The following is a 17805-nucleotide window of genomic DNA, read 5'->3' on the forward strand; positions in this document are numbered from 1 at the left end:
GGCCCAGTAGTGAATAAGCAGCCAGTGCAGTTCCCTTAGCAAAGGTATTGTAAGCTGAAAAGGGGCATGCACACTGAACTACAGTCTTCTGTCCTAATGCAGACACAACATCCATCAAGTTTTGAGGATATATCTTCTGGAAAGAGGAAGGACCTTTCCAGATGATTGTCATGACCCAGCAACCAGAGCCTGACCCAAAAAGAGCATCCTCAGAGGAGGAGGCTGAGTTCCAAGGGCTTTTGTACCCTAGCACAGACTCTGTAGTCTCAACTGAGCATGAGAGGACCCTACCATAAACTCCAGTAGTTGCAGGGGTCAGGAGATATTCACACACTGTCAAGGCTGAGTTGTGGGTAATTGTCTGATTGGACCCAGGAACCAAGAGTCATGCCAAGAGGTCAGAGCAGGGAAGTCCATCCAGGAGCCAGAACTGAGGGACAGAGTCAAGAGTCAAGGCTGGCGAACAAACCCAGGTGTCACAGCCAAAGACAAACCAAAACACACCAGAGCCCAGAAGGCCACTGTTACCCAAGCAATGCCTCAGCCCAAACAGGCTCTTTCCTGGCCAGGCAGCAGTGTGGGCAAGGCCAGTTCAGAACCTGAGAACACTTTACTGACCAGGAAAATGCTCCAAACCACAGTCCTGAGGACTCACACATGGGGCAGCTACACACAGAGCTAAGGGTTCCTGGTTTTAGCTCCAGTAGCTCCTGATACACACCCTGGTGTGAGTTCTGGGAAACCGGCCCTAAGTAATACTGCAGCTGGGGAATTTGCAGAATTGGGGCAAATGAACCACCTTGACTGGTCAGACCCTATAGCTCCAGATTTCACATAAATCATGCCCAGGAGTGCCCAGGAGTGCCCAGGAGCCCTAGGAACAGAGACAGTGAAATGTCTGAGCAGAAGCCCTGACCAGAAGACATGGTGCATGGCAGAGAGTATGAGAACTTCCATCTTCATGTCTTGCACAGGAGAAGGAATCTTGAACCCAACTAGCCTCTGCATCAGCACCTAGGGATGTCCAGATTTTATGAAATCCATCCCGTGTGTGTTTCGTGGATTGTGCAGTGTCGTTCATTCTGGTGTCCATGCACAGAGGGATTCTATTTTTTCCCCCCATCATGCGGAAAAATACACAAATAATTCCATAAAAGGTTTCTCAACAATTTATGTAATTTAAGGTTTTAGTACTAGGGTACAAAACCTTAAACCACTCAGGACCAGGATAACTGAGAGAGCACTTTCTTCCTTACCAACCTGCCCAGTCACTGTGGTCATCAGAGGACTTGCTCCTGGTATTTCAACATGAACCTATGGCCCGGTTGGAGTCCACCAGGAAAAGAGCCTTCAGTGTGGTGGCCCCCTCTCTTTGGAACTCCCTGCCCCTGGAGGTCAGGCAGGCACCAACCCTGCATTGTTTCCTGCACCTTCTGAAAACAGCACTGTTCCAGGAGGCATTCCTTAATTGACCAGTCACAGTTTCTCTTGGCATTCTGTTTTTTAAAAACCATGATTTTAAGGTGGTGTTTTAATATTTTTATTCTTTTACTGTTTTATCTTTTGTGTTCACCCCTCTGAAATCTGTTTGAGATATGGAGCGGTATACAAATATTGTAAACAGACAAACAAACACATTTACATTAGTAAGTGACCTTTAGCTTATTGTCCCCCATTCTATTCAATTTTCCCCTATGTATATTCACTGGGGTCAGCAAAACATGTGTATTTTCCTATGAATAAATCTGTGTAAATTTTAGGAAAGTAAAGAAAAAAGATCTGAACATCCACAGACTCTGAGCAACCTGAGGAGGCCAGTTCGCAGTGGATTCTGCAGGTCAATTCTTAGAAATTGGAACACATTTTAGTCCATCTCAAATGTCTCCAGCATCCCTATCGGCACCTCACTGATGCTGCTAAAAGGGACTGGGCATCAGAGTCAGGTATAAAAACTTTACCTTGCTATCAAGATATAATTGATGCAACCTCTCCTTCTGCACAGCCCCTGGGTTCTTTAGCCTGCTCTAATTGCCTAGATGGATTGCTCCAGTGGCAGCTGGGGCCCACTGGGGCTGGTGGGCAGAGGGCACCTAATGGCAGGTGGAGCCCTGGGTAAGTGGAGCCAGGCTTTGCCATACATGGAACCAACGGCAGGCAGGGCCAGGGGTCACAACAGAGCCCATTTCACAGAGTGTAAAAGTCTTTTTTTTACAAACCTCCCCCCATCTCACAGCAGGAAAGGAGTGATGATGCTAGGTGTGTTTGACAAGCCCACGAACACACCAAGCTGGCTAGCTACACTTAAGAATCCCAGGTAAAAAAAAAGGGGGGGGGGCTACAGCAAGCAAGTCTGCAACAAAGTTTCCCCCCACCCCTAAAAGCCATTTCAGAGAAGGCAAAATGATCAAGCTTGGAGACCAAGGTCTTTAAGCAGTTTTAAAACAAATCTTTCTCTCTCTCTCTCTATCTCCCCCACCCCCTACCCAAACCAGTTTTTGCCCATCCTCCTAGAACTGGAAAAAAAATGCATCTATAATTACATATATAACTGGATGGATTCCATTCCATGGATTCCATTCTGGTTAGCACAAACTGGGTTCTGGAGAATGGATACCAGGCCACAGAGCAGTAACAGTCAACAAGTAGTAGCAGTCAGAGACAGTCAGTGAGCGCCTCTCCCGACACAAACCTACCCGTACACTACGCTCAACATCTAAGGCCCTCCTCTGGCTGCCTACTCTGAGGGAAGCACAGATGATGGTGATGAGGGAGAAGGCCTTCTCGGTGGTGGCCCCCAAATTATGGAATGATCTCCCCAATGAGGCCTGCCTGGCACCAACATGGTTATCTTTTTAGCGCCAGGTTAAGACCTCCCAGGCATTTGGCAGCATATGATAAGTTTTAATTGATCCTGGAATGGCTTAAGGTTATGGTTGTCTGCTTCTTTGAAGGTGTTTTAGAGATGTGTTCTTGTGCATATTGTTTGTTCATGTGTTTTTTATGGAATTGGCTTTAAAATCTGTATATTGTATTTTTAAACATTTTTTAATCTTTGTAAACTGCCCAGAGGGCTTTGGCTATTGGGCGGTATAGAAATGTAATAAAAACAAACAAACAAACTAACAAACAAATGTGTGATGGGTGTGGGGAGAGAGAAAGAGTGGGCTCTGGAAAGTGTGGGGAAAAGTAGGTCTTCCCCACATGCCCTTATTGACCCACTGCTGATGGACAGCTTTCCTTCTGACTCAGCATCCTTGCCTTGAAAACCTGCTCCAACCTGACTGGACATTTCCCCTGCCTCACTGTTAGATGGTAGGGATGTATGAGAAATTCATTTCAGTTCATTTTGGATATGGATTTACCCAGGTCACACCATCCAGACTGAACATGGACTCAGATGCAATCTGTGGTTGAAGTCTGTACACTTCCAACCTTGCAATGCGATCTGTTGGCCCCTCCAAAATTGTGTTTGACAGCATGCGTACGTTTGAAACGTGTGCATGAAAAAATGTGCACTTTTGAAAATTGCGCAGCAAGACACTTGAATCAATGCAAGAAGAATACATACATTTTGAAGAGGTGCAGAAGTGATGCATACAGTTGAAAACAAATATGCACGAAAGTACTCATGGATCTTCATGAAAAGAGAGAGAGGGAGAAAAGTTTGCAATCTGATACAGACTCAAGTCAGAATGAGATTCGAAATGGAATTTGGAGAACTTCGGTGAGCTCAAGTTTTGCTGGTTTGCTAGATAGCATCACCGATGCAATGAATATGAACTTGAGCACGCTCTGGGAGAGAGCGCAGGACAGGAAGGCCTGGCGTGCTATGGTCCATGGGGTCACGGAGAGTCGGACACGACTTAACGACTGAACAGCAACAACTAGATGGAGAATCTGAACTTCACACTTCCGGTATTTATGGGCACCTATGATGCTTGATGTCTGGGACATCACTGTTAAGGTCCAAGAATGTGTAACCGCTTTGTCAGCTTTTATTGTTATTACTTTTTAAACAGTTCTTTAGAGGCTGAGTGACCCTGTTGTGAAACAAGCACGGGAGCTCTCATGGCCGTTAATATATACGTTTAGAAGTAGCAAACGCCTACAGTGGGATCTCCCTTCCCAAGGAAGCCTTTTGCTTCCACACCCCACTTCCCTTATTTCTTTAACAGTTGTATGTTGTCCATCTACAGTGCTCCAGTGCACTTTTCCCGACTGGAATAAAATGGCGAACAAAAGTATAACAACCCAGCAGAGCAGAGGCTGTTCTCCATTCTCACGACACAATGAGGGAGTGCAATACTTAGCTACTGTTACCAGAATGGGGTAAAGTGTGAACGCCATGTCAGAGAGGGAGAGAGATCCAAGCTCAGTTTCAGTATTTGGAAATGCCTTGAAGTCTGCTGTGATGAGGAAGCAGCGGCTTTATGTGTGGATGTGAAAGGGTTTCTGAGAGCACTACATGGAGGCGTTCTGCTGGTTTAAATTCAGCTGCAGTCAGCAATGGAACATAAACAGTTAGCATTCAATGGCGGTTGGCGAACCTGTAATCACGGAATGGTGGAGACCACAAGAGACCCCAATCCCCTACAAAAGGAGGATTTTCAGAGCTTGGATTGAGGAATGCTTTTGCATACCAAGTCTATTGCTTCCTGTGGCTTGCATACAAAGCGACATACACAGGGCACAGGCTGCAGTGAGACAATCCTGGCTCTACACAAAGTTGTTGGTGGACTGCCAGACATCCAACCGGAGCCACTTGGCTACTAACCAGGTCTCTATACCACAGATCTCACAGACAGGCCAATGAGAGAGACTGTGAAAACTGAGCTCTCCTCTCTCCCTGTGCCTGTCCAGGTGTGAGATGGCAGCAGGAAGATGTAATGAAATGCACACAGCAGCTCAGCATGCTGTGTCTTTTGCTTGCAGTGAAGAAAAGGCTCCTTGAATGTCGAGTTTTGGTCTTTGTCCAACACTGAAACCAGAACCCAAGCCCGAGCCTGCAACACTACAAGGCTGGCTTGTTTGACTAATGACTGTATCTGTTTGGACTCAGAACCAATGGAAAAAACTGGAGACAGATCCATAGGGCAGGATTTTGTACCCCCACTTTGGCATCTGATGCTCAAGAAACAACCTTTTCAAGCCTGCTCTGGCCCACATCTGTTTGCACTGCATACTGGGGTAAGTAGAGATTTCCTGATCACATCATTCATAACTGGATTTGTTTGCTTTCTTCCAGTCACTCAGTTCTGCACTCTCACTTTAGAGAGAGAGAGAAAGTAATAGGTGAACCCCAGCTTTTCCCACCAGTTCAATTCAGGATTGTGTTCAGTAAATCAATCTTTTTTTTTCTTTTAAAATCGTGGAATATGGCTCGTTTGCTTTTTGCTGAGCTCATGTTGACATTTACCTCCTGTTGCACTTCTGATGACAAAATCTGGAGCAAGAAGGGATCCAAATCCCCTCCCCCAATCCCACTTGTAATCCCCTAACCCCCCCTCCCAGCCTAAGTGTACCTTCCCTTCCTACCAGGGATGTGAGAACACATCCCAGTTTGGGCTCTCCGAGTGCCCCCAAGCTTTCCCCCTGCTCGCTGGCCCTCTGGGCTGCAGTCGAGTGCCCCCTCTGTGCTTGATGAGCAGCCCGCAACTTACCTGGGCCTGTTCGTCTCTGTGCCAATCTCCATGTTTAAAAAAATGGCGATCGGCAGCACTTGCCCATAGAGTTATACACAAAAAAGCTCTGTAAACTAGAGTCTATGGGTGATTCACAGCACTTTTTGCGTATAAATCTATGTGGGCACATAGACTTATACGCAAAAAGCGCTGTGAATCACCCAGTCTAGTCGGCACATAGACTTATACGCAAAAAGCACTGCAAATCGCCCACAGACTCTAATTTACAGAGCTATTTTGCGTATAACTCCACGGGCAAGTGCTGCTGATGGCCATTTTTTTTAAACATGGCGATCGGCACAGAGACAAACAGGCCCAGGTAAGTTGCAGGCTGCTGATCGAACACAGAGGGGGTGCTTGACTGCAGCCCAGAGGGCCAGCGAGCAGGGGGGAGTTCGGTGGGCACAGTTTGGTAGATGCAGGCACCAGCAGTCCATCAAATATGCAGACCAAAACAGGCGCCCACAACATCCCTACTTCCTACATATCTGATGGTGGTAGTGAAAACTCTCCTTGCAGACCTCTCGTGCAAGGCATCCCTCCCTGTTGCAACTCTACACTAGCAGCATCCAAGGCAGCTGGGGCCCTGGGAAATGTGTTGTTCCCAGGGCATTTTAGTCCATAAGGAACATTTGTATTCCTATTTAGAACTGGAATACCAGGGTTGCAAGGTGAGGATGAGTGCAGAGAAGATGTGATGATGCATATTGTCCAGGAATGCCCTACAAAAGAGCACTAGTTGTTTAAAATGAGGCAATACCAACAAAGAAGAAGAAAGAATAGGGATGACATGGGTGTCCAGTTGGGGCTCGAAGCTTGGTGGGTTACAGCCAGCTCAGCCCCCTGGACATCAGCTCATGGACCCCTAAGCCTGCCTGTTCTGGCACACACCGAGTTGGGCAGGCTCACAGTTTTCCACCACCCGCCAACCCCTCGAGGCCTCCTTGCAAGGAGAGAACAAGGGGTTGGTACTTGGAAACAGGACTCCTGCCAACACTGCCTCTCAAGCCCTCACGGTCTCCTGTCCATGCTGCCTCTCAACCCCTCATGGTATCTTTCCTCACATGGAGACCGTGAGGGGCTGAGAGGAGACGAGGGCAGGAGTCCTGTGCTGCCAGCTGACCGTTCATTCTCTCCTTGCAAGGAGAAGAGAAGGGGGGGTTGGTGGGCAGTGATGGGGCTTTTCCCTGCAAATTCCCCATTTTGTGCAAATGGCAGCTGTAAATAGTGTCATTTATGCAAAATTACAGTAACTTTGCACAAATGGCCCTATTTATGGTGGCCATTTGCACAAAATGGGGGATGTGTGGGAAAAGCCTAGCAGCCACTTTGTGCAAAATGGTGGCTGCCTGAGCAGCAGGACGCCCCGCACTGCTCACCCACAGAACCCACAGCTTTTATTGTTTTTTATGTTTTTAGCATTGTTAATATGTTAACTGTTTTATGTATTTTATTGTTGTGAGCCACCTTGGGAGGGCTTCTGCCCTGAAAGGCGGACAAGAAATATTTTAAATAAAATAAATAAGATCCGGTGGTTCACTGCACATGGTGAACAGGGGTGGGCAGGCAGTGGGGATCCAGGAGTGGTACATGGGGCAAGCAGCGGTGAGTTCACCCATCCACCCTAAGAAAGAATAGGATAGGGAAGAACTGAAGCTGCAGGGTGAACACTCCAAATAGCCAATGTAATTCTGCATCAGCAATTGGCATGAAGCCTTACAACTGTGCCACGATCAAATATGGTCCATTTGTCAGCAGAAAAACAGCTCATCGCACTCATCAATTTTTTTAAAAAAGAAGAGAAGCACTTCCATTGGCTCACCAGATGGAAGTACATCCAAACCATGGCCTATACACCTCTACTGGCAGACATCCAAATGGTTCAGGTCAAGTCCTAACTTCGGACAAAGCCTAGATTGCCCACAACAAAAGTATGCCTTTCACCTCTTCCCCCCACACCTACCTGAGATGTTGGTGGTGATCTCAGTGAGAGCTGTTTGGCCAAAGCCCTTGCCAGTTCGTGCCCGCACCGAGAAGAGGTAGGTTGTCCCAGGATGCAGGTTGGAGAACACATGGTAGGTTTCATTTCGGAGCTTGGAGACGGTGCGTCGTGGGCCGGGCACATTGACTGCTGGATCAGATGATTCAATGCTCTGGTAACTGATCTATGGTAAAGAGATATACTTTAAGACCACATCAGTATCAGATTACAGAAGCCAATTTTGTGCATTTTCGATGTTAGGGATATACAAAATCTCGCGTTATATTTTCACTGATATTCTTGCCTCGTCAAAAGGGGTCCTTGCATCTTCAGGCATGTATCAGCATCAAGAAATGTGCAATTCTCCAACTTGTTATTCTGCATGTTTGTTTGGATCAGTTATCCATGCACTAGTCACATCCAGGCTGGACTACTGTAATGTGCTGTATGTGGGGCTGCCTTTAAAATGGTTCAGAAACTTTAGCTGGTGCAGAATGTGGCCGCTGGAGCACTAGAGAGGCAAGGCGATTTTATCACATAATGCCTATACTGCACCAGCTGCACTGGTTACCAGTGTGTTTCCAAGCCCAATTTAAAATGTTGGTCTTGATGTTTAAACTCTTAAATGGTTTGGGACCAAGTTACTTGAAGGACTGCCTTCACCCATATCAGCCTGCCCACACTTTAAGATCAGAAAGAGAGGCCCTCCTCATGTGACCACCTGTGACAGCAGTCAGGTAGGTGACCACATGTGAAAAGGCCTTCTCTGCAGTGGCCCCACACCTCTGGAACAAGTTACCATTGGAGGTCCACCATGCTCCATCATTGCAGGCTTTTAAGCAGGCCTTGAATACTTATTATTTTACCGTGGCCTTCTCTTGATATGACTGCTGTTCTTGCTGTTGTTGTTGCTGGGTTTTTGTCAGCTTTTATTGTTGCTTTTATTGCTTTTTTATTGTGTTTATGTTTTTATCACTTTTAATATCTTAACTGTTTTTATGTATTTTATTTCTGTGAGCCACCTTAGGGGGGCTTCTGCCCTGAAAGGCAGCCAAGAATTTTTTTTTTTTAATCAATGACTCAATCAATCAATCAATCATAGCATTAGGGTGCAATCCTATGGATGTTTAGAAAGAAAAAACAAGTCCTACAACTCCCAGCATTCCCCAGGCAGCACTGCTGGCTGGGGAATGCTGGGAGTTGTAGGACTTTTTTCTGTCTGAACATCCATAGGATTATGCCCTTTGTGTTCATTGTTCCCCATTCACTTAAAGACACAGAGACCAGTTTGTATTTTTAAAGTGCATCATTCTCTCCCTCCACCCCACAGTACCACTTTCTTTCTTTCTCTTTTGTTTAAAAAAAAACATGGTCTGTTCCAGGAATTGGAAGGAAAAGTGAAGCAATTCAACATGGTTCCTCATTTAAAGCATGGATCAACTTCCTATTGTGCTAGGTTACTACTCCATGTTGTTTCCCTTTCAAGCAGTGATCAGCTTGCTAATGCACCAAGCTATTATGCAGATTTGTTCTATATTGGCTGCACTCACATGTACTCTAAAGCATGGCATAGTGCTACGTGTGTGAACAGAAAGGAGACCACATGAAGCTTTGGGTTCACACACTCCCGCCCCACTCCTGAGCTGCACAACCAGGAATAATCTAGAATTCAGTTTTGCCTCTACCGGTTTCCTGGTATGTTCTTACACGGGAACCAGGAATTGGGGTTTAAAATAAACTTTAGTCCAGGGGAGGGCAAACTCAAGCCTGCAGGGGTTGCCCATCTGACCCACGGAGGCTTCAAAGAGTCCTCACTCAGGGGGCTGGAGCTTGGTCTCCAAACACCACCTCCTGGACGCCACCCTGCTGTTATCTCCAACCTGTGAGCAGAGATAATAGTGGAAATTCGCCTGCGACTGAATCACAGATCAGAAGTAACAGCGGGGTATGGGGGGGGGACTTGCCCATGTTCTGCCTTCCTTGTTGGGGAAGCCACTGTGCAGGCAAAGCATCTGAGATTGAGCTGGTGGCTGGAGGAGCCTGGTCTAGGCAACTGCTGAACAAGCGAGGAGTCTAATCGACTGCTAAACAAGCCAGCAACAAACCCCAGGCTGTTTTCACAAATTAGAGTTGATTTTAAACCACAACTCCTGCTTTGCAGACAACAACAAACCAGGGATCTGCTATAGCTGAAACTGAATTCTGGTTTATTCTTCCTCCCGGCCATGCTGAAAGAGGAGAGGAGGGGAACACGCCAGCCTGGCACTTCCCACTGGTTCCTTTTCTGCTCATGCAGTCATAGTTTAGTATGCCGCCAACTGTCTGATTTGCTATTGTGCAGGGTGCTGGGCTAGAGGTCAACTTGTTTCCCAAACACTAATCGGATTGCTGTTACACAGGGCTATTACTCAGATTTGTTCCACATTAAGCACTAGGGCTGACAAGTTTACATTGATGGAATTGTACAACAAGTCATTGCTCTCTTTTTTTCATCCTGCTTCCCACCTTGCTTTCGATAGTTTCATGGCAGGCTCAGGGTTAGCTTGAGGAATTGTCAGGCATCTGCCAGTGCCTCGGTGCTACAGCACAGCCCACCATGATGCCTGTCTTGGGCTCCACTTTAAACATTTTGTTTTGCACAGGACAGCTGTGTTTTGGAACCACCATTTTAATTTCCCACAATGCCCACAGAATAGTAACACTTCGGTGCATTACGGGAAATCCAAATGGTGGCCTCCATTGAGGGTCTGGGAGCTGCCATTTTAAGTTCTCACTATGTCCCCGAATGGGCATCAGGCCATTTCCCACAATGCCCCAGGAATTTGTTGGAAATTATAACAGTGGCTCCATTGGAGTACTGCTACCTGCTGCCACTAGGGATGTACGAAAGTCACTTACTGTTTCACGAATCTGCTTCATGGTGGGGGGGAGGCGCTCCGTCCCTCTCCCCGGAATCCTCAATGGGGGGGGAGGTGCTCTGTCCCTCTCCCCGGAGTCCTGCCCAGCCAGCTCTGCTCCGTGGGGATTCCGCAGAGCCGCTGGCCGGCTCCACCCGCAGCCGGACATCCAGCCACTGGGCAGCAGGGACATAATGGCGGCTGCCATAGCCGTCGCCGTTTGCGTCCCTGTATTTAACCGTGATAGGCTACGTAAAGACTTGCGTAGCCTATCACTTCTGGGTAAAAAAAAAAGCGTATGCAAATGGTGGCGGCTACGGCAGCCACCATTTGTGTTCCTTATCATTCACCATTTTAGTCTACGTAAAAATTTACGTAGGCTAACGGGAAATCAAAATGGAACACAAATAGCGCCCACTACGCTATTTGTGTTCCCCTTTATTTTCGCTGTAATAGTCTACCTAAATATTTACGTAGACTAAAACGGCAAAAAATAAGGAACACAAATGGCGGCCGCCATAGCCACCGCCAGTTGCGTACGCCGTTTGTTTTTGTTTTTTTACCCAGAAGTAAACACTGACTGGCAGCGGCTCTCCAGGGTTTCAGGCAGAAGTTTTTTCCTAGTCCTACCAGGAGATGCCAGGGCTTGAACCTGGGACCTTTTGCATGGAAAGCAGGTGCTCTCCTACTGAGCTATGGCCCCTCTACAGAGAATAAACACATCCCAGGGGGGAATAACGTCGGACGGAACCCACCAGAGGGCACTTTGAGCAGGGCAAATATAAAACCCACATTAGGGATGGCACGGGCGACCGATTCAGTCCAGGAATCCAGCACACCTACTCCTGCCCACACCTCCGAGCCCCTGACCCTGCTCGCCCCCTGCCTGTGCCCAGTGAATAGCCTGCACTCACCCCGACAGCCTTGTTGAGCTTCGCGGTCACCATTTTCTGAGAAATAAAATGGTGATTGCAAAAATGTGCAAATTTGCGCACACGTGAAAACGTGCATTTTTGCGAATGCACATATTTGTGTATGCACAACAATGTGTACTTTACAAAAAATGCATATTTTCATACACACACGAATGTGTGCCTTCACAAAATGTGCATTTCACACATGAGAATATGCACATTTGCAAAAGTACGTATTTCGCACGTACAAAAACATGCGCATTTTTGCGATTGCCACTTTATTTTTTTTTAGAAATGGCGACTGCAGAGCTCAACAAGGCCACTAGGGTGAATGCAGACTGCTTGCTGAGAGTGGGAGGTGCTTGAGCACAATCTGGGGACTGGCGAGCAGGGGCAGGGGCTGGGCAGGAGTCCAGAGAACCCAGATGGGGGTGAGTTTGCACATCCCTAACCCACATCAGAAGAAAAGTTGAATCAGAGATCCCCTTGTACGGACGACACAATCCATGAGCCCCAAACATATATGCCCTGCAATTAGGGATGGACAAATCTGTCAGTTTCAGTTTCTCTCAGTTGCTCATTTTTCCAATCTTAAATTTGCTTCATCTCAAACTTTGAGAATTTCTCTTGTTTTAATTTCAGTTCATCCTGAACTTCAGGAACATTTTTTGTTAATGTTTGCATGGAGATTCATAAGCATTTTTGTGCACACTTCTCCCCAAAACATGCATTTTTGCCTAATATACAATATTTTTTGTAAGCAGTTTTCCTAATGTAACACATATTTGAACATAATGTCAAATATACACATTTTTGTATGCATTTCTTTTTTAAAAAAAACGGAGAACTCGGCTGCAAAATTTGGAAATGTGCGAATTTCGAAGGATGATGGAGTTTCGGTTTGCATAGCAGTTTGAAAGTGCAAAATTCAGCGAGTTTGCATGAAAATGTGCACTGAACAAATCCCTCCTGCCATTTATTCCAGTTCTAGAATGTTAGTTTTACACAGTCCTGGCTTGTCTTTAGTCTCAGGCATGCTTTGAACAGAAAGTCCCAGGTTCAAGCGCTGGCATCTCCAGTTAAAAAGGAGCAGTTGATGGGGGAAAGCTCTGACAGCTTGAGACCCTGGACAACCTCAGAGAAGACAATACAGGTCTAGACAGACAAATGGCCTAGTATATATCAGCTTCTGATGTTCCTAAAATGGTACCACACACATCCAGTACTGCATCAACCAGCAAAAAGCCCCTCTTCCAATCCTTTTCAGGGACTAGCTTTTAAAAGGTGATTGATGTCTTTCTGTCTTTCATTCTTTCATGATATTTTTCAAGCAAGGGCTCCACACACCTAAAAAGTCATAACAAACCAGACACAGTATCTGGGTTGTACTGATTCAGAGTCCAGCTAACCAGTGACTGAATGCTCCACTCCACTATATATATATATGTATGTATGTATGTATGTATATATAACTTGCATGTAGAAAATTAGCCTAGAACCCTTCTCCCTGTCATCTAGTTGTCTATGTGCAGGGGAGGATTTTGAGCAGAGGGGAATATGCCATCTATTGTTAGCCCACACCTGGTATTTAAAGTGGTTCAACCAGGCACCAACTTATATCCAGAGTGAGCACTGAGAGGCCGGAGAACTTTTAGACAGGGGATGAAAGGCAGCTTGAACTCTGCATTCGAAACAATGGGGTTGGAAGGACCAAACAGTTGTCCTTAAATCTCCTAGACAGTAAAACCTTGTCTCTGGAATTACAATGGGGCTCATGTCAATTCTCCAGGATGCAGCAGTCAGCCCACGGCATGGCAGGAAGAGCTACGCAGATAAGAATCACCTTCTTTCACTCTGCTGTTTCTGCGCTCTAATAATTTTTGTTGATGCCAGAGAGGGCAGAGGCATGGGATGAAAAGTGAAATGAGATAAGAGTGGGTTTCGCCTGACTGCGTTTGGGAGGGAACGTGGCAGAAACCAAAAAACACACACAGAGAGACAGATACGCCTATTTGAGAAACAATCCAACAATGTTGCCTCTTCTCTCTGCTTCGAGCAGAGCAAAGAAAACCTCTCCTCACAATGCCTTGTAAAGAAAAAGAGCAAATTCCATCAATTGCTTCAGCATCACCACCTGATGCACAAAGGCACTGTTAGATCACTGGGTGTGCTGCTGTCGTCTGTGAGATCTGCCTCAACGGTACAGCTGCAGGGATTTCAGTACCTTGGCATTTGCGTCATGCTCTGTGTTTCAAATGTATTGGCAGTTGACTTCCCCCCACCCAAAAAAAAAACATTGACATAGTGGTGAGAGTTAGTTGAACCAGCAGCAATCTATCTCCCCAGGAACGATCTGGGGACAGGGACCTCTTGTGGGACTGCTGTAGTTCAGTGGCCAAACATACTCCACGAGTGCAGAAAATCCCTTGGCATCATTGTATACATGGGGACATCAGCATGTGCCACTTTTAAAAATGATTTATTATTGCAACTCCCTAGGAAAGCATCTTGACATGTGTGTGTGTGTGTGTGTCGGGGATGGATTTGCTGCTGCTCCACCTCAAGTAACAAAATGTCGTGGGCCAGACCTGTTTAAAAATATCAGCTGTAGAGGGCAGCAGGGTGGGCGTGGAGGAGGAGATCTGGATTGGAACCATGGTTAGGGATGTCAGAGAATTCTGCCATGGATCTCGGTGAGGCCGAATGCCAGTGCATTCGGCCCCCCAAACTCCATGGCGGAATGGCCTGCCACCCCCCGCCACCCCCCGCGGATCCCCCCCGGGATGAGACTTACCTGGGGCGGATGTTCCGGGTGGCGGCGGCTGGTCTTCTGACCGGCTGCCGCCACCGCCATTTGCAGTCTTGTGGTTTTTTTTTTTTTTACAAGACGTGATAGGCTACGTAAAGATTTACGTAGCCTATCATGGCTGAGTTAAAAAAAAAACACGTACGCAAATGGCGGTGGCTACGGCCGCCGCCATTTGCGTTCCTTATTTTTGGCCGTCTTAGTCTACGTAAATATTTACGTAGACTATGACGGTGAAAATAAAGGGGAACGCAAATAGCATAGCGGGCGCTATTTGCGTCTCTTTTTGATTCAGCGTTTTAGCCTACGTAAAGATTTACGTAGGCTAAAACGGTGAATCAAAAAGGGACACAAAAAGCACCCGCTACGCTATTTGCGTTCCCCTTTATTTTCGCCGTCATAGTCTACATAAATATTTACGTAGATTAAGACGGCCAAAAATAAGGAACGCAAATGGCGGCGGCCGTAGCCGCCGCCATTTGCGTATGTGGTTTTTTTTTTTCTTTTTTCCCAGAGCCCTCCACGGCCGGAAATCTGGCTGCGGATGGCTCTGGCCTGGGCTGGGCCTGGCCGGCTGCTCCACGGAGCTGCTGCAGAGCACAGCCGGCCATGGAGGATTCTTGGGGGGAGGAACGGATCGCCTCCCCCCCGCCGAGGATTCCGGGGGGAGGGATGGAATGCCTCCCCCCCCACCATCAACATAAACCGCGGAAAGGTAAGTGACTTCTGTAAATCCCTAACCATGGTGTGCAGGAAGAAGAAGTAGATTTTATTTTTTATTTTATTGATTACATTCCTTTATCGCCCATCTGGCTGGTTCACCCGGCCACTCTAGGTGATGTACAACAGTACAAACAATCTAAAACAGTGAAATAAAACATTAAAACATCATATTTCTAAAAATACCCTAAACCACTCCAAATGCCTGCCTGAACAACCAAGTTTTCAATGCGTGGAGGAAGCTCATTAAAGGGGGGCATGGCGGAGTTCCCTAGGGGGGGAGTTCCACAGATTGGGGGGCACAACAGAGAAGGCCCTCTCCCTCATCCTCACCAGATTAGCTGTCCTGGCTGATTGGACAGAAAGGCTATCCAAGGCTGATCCTGTTGAACGGCCCGTCTGGTGTTGCTGGAGGCGCTCCTTGAGATAGGATAGGTTGACCCTTCTGCTTCTGCTATTTTCCTGACAACCTCCCCCTTTTCCCCTCAAAGCTGCTATTTGCTCCATTCTGGCTGTCATTTCTAAAGAACAACAAATAATGCCTAGGTGAGACTATTGCATGACAAATATACAGGGATAGGTGAACGGGTAATGCTTGCTATCGCCAGGATTCTCTGAATGTTGCCTTGCTGCTTGTCTCGTGTCTAATTCCCATTCATGTTTGTGATTGCTGGAAACTTGCACAAATCAAGCTGTGATTGAACAGGAGATTTGCACAAGTTTCTCCAAATTTGTGCAATTGCCCACCATAGACTAAAGTGGCACTGATTCAGTTCATGGCAGTTTATGCAAATTGAACTGGGAAACGTGAATGAGATGAACAAGAACACGAAAATTTCGGCAGATGCGTGCTTGCGCTCAGAGCTTTGAATGGGGCGTGCTCACATGTTTTGTGAGAAAAAATGAAATTCTCATACATCCCTACAAATATATTGTCGATTCGACCCAAACAGAGTCTTTGGGGGATTAGCAGGGGTGGGTGCACACATCCCTTTCCAAAATGTACAATTTTGGCATGTTAACACCCAGCCATCGCCATTTCCCAGGTATTTTGAATGCAGATGATGCTCAGATGAGATGTTTGTTTTTGTTATAGACCCCAATCAGCAGTGACAGCTGGTGAAGATAAAGCTTATGAAGCATCCCTTCTCAGTCGTAAATTGGCTCAGAGCAATTTTGTAGAAAGACTGCTTGTTTAACAAAGGCAAAAAAGTAGGGCTATGACGTTCCATTGAAGAAGTCCATCAATTAAAACAAACTTTTTAAAAAAATGATTATAAAGGTTTCTCAATAACCAGGCAGATGGTTTCTTCCTCTTCTTTTTTTAAAAAATATATTAATATAATACATGCACATCTTTAAAACACACAGATATAGCAATCACCATCTTAAAAGGGGCATTCCCTGTTCCTTATCACACAGAATCAAATGCCTCTTCTGAGAAGATGCCTGCTATGACACATGCCTGCATCATCTAAAAACAATGTTCACCTTTTGCTTCAGAAATTTTTTTTTACTCATATGCAAGTTGAATTGATTGATTAATCTAATTGATGAATTCACACACTGATTAATTGATTAATTGATCAATAAATCTAATTGACCAATTGATTGACTACATCACCTATTATTAAGTCAACCTAGCTTGACTATTGGAACACACTCTATATAGGGCTGGCCTTGAAAAGCACCCAGAAGTTTGAATGGGTACAACATACTTCCACACTGGGTTTGCTGGCAAAGACTGTCTGACTGGTGCATTTTACTCCGGTGTTGTTTACTCTGTACTTCTTGCCTAATTGTTTCCAGGTTCAAGTCAAGCTGCTGGTTCTTATGTTTAAAAGCCCTAAAGAGTTTGGGAGCTAGATGTGTGAATGACCACCTTCCCCTGTACATACCCCCTGTTGCCTACTGATCAACATCTGATCTCCTGCTCTGTGTTGCCCTTGCTGGCTGACGTTCAGTGGGCATCTGCTAGGGGTACGAACTTCTCCATGGTTGCAATAACTTTGCAAAATGCCTTCTCATGGGAGGCTGGCTCAACCCTGACTAGGATGGGCCCTTGCTCATGGCCAAAAAAAGAGGAAGCGCATTGCCCAAAGAAGAGGACAAAAGATACACCAATTGGTGTAAAAATGTCACCTTCTAATTTGTATCTGCTATCATTTAAATAGACATACAATAGATAGAAATACATCTCGCTAGAGAAGAGATGAAGATGAAAAAGTAACCTGTGTGCCTGGTCGTACTGATCCCCAGGCGCTAAGTGGTAATAGGCAGCTTCAGGGCCCCTGGACTGTCCCTTAAACTGTTCTTTATCTTTAAATTAGGCTTAGACTGCACAGTCCTTTAAACAGCATACTGCCCTCTGTTAAGCAGGACACATGGCTACCCCAACCCTGACACTGTATGCCTTCAGGAAGGCATTCAGAATCAGCTGACTTTCGTTGTGTCGTTCCATTTTTGTGTTTGTTTGCTTGTTTGTTTACACCCTGCCGTTCCACCAAAAACTGGCAGTCAGGGCAGCTTACAGTGAGAAGGCCAAGATTAAAACAAAAAATTAATTAAACCTATTATAAGGCAAATGCATTAAAAGCGTGGTTAATTGCAGTTGGTTTTTTGTTTTGTCAATTACAGTTGTTTCTGTGTGATTTTATCTTTTGCTTCTCTCTCACTGCTATGAATTTTGCTATGAATTGTGTGTCGATCTGATGATTTTGTTGTTGTTGCCTTGTTTGATTATCTTTTCTTAAAAACAATGTATTTGATAGGGATGGACGGACTCACCTCTGTCCGTGCCACCACC

At 46.0% G+C, this 17805-nt stretch overlaps 1 protein-coding gene across 1 annotated transcript in view; it reads right to left on the reverse strand.

The window, feature by feature from the left end:
* The window catches only part of PTPRU (protein tyrosine phosphatase receptor type U), a 622411-nt gene that overhangs the window by 221024 nt on the left and 383582 nt on the right, over nt 1-17805 (reverse strand). The window contains exon 10 of the mRNA XM_084815602.1: nt 7645-7846. Coding sequence (XP_084671728.1) covers nt 7645-7846 — 202 coding nt within the window. The remainder of the gene's footprint in view (nt 1-7644; nt 7847-17805) is intronic.

This window comes from Heloderma suspectum, chromosome 10, assembly GCF_057233095.1.
Source record: "Heloderma suspectum isolate Gila_16-S chromosome 10, 16-S_ref, whole genome shotgun sequence".
NCBI classification, from domain to species: Eukaryota; Metazoa; Chordata; class Lepidosauria; order Squamata; family Helodermatidae; genus Heloderma; species Heloderma suspectum.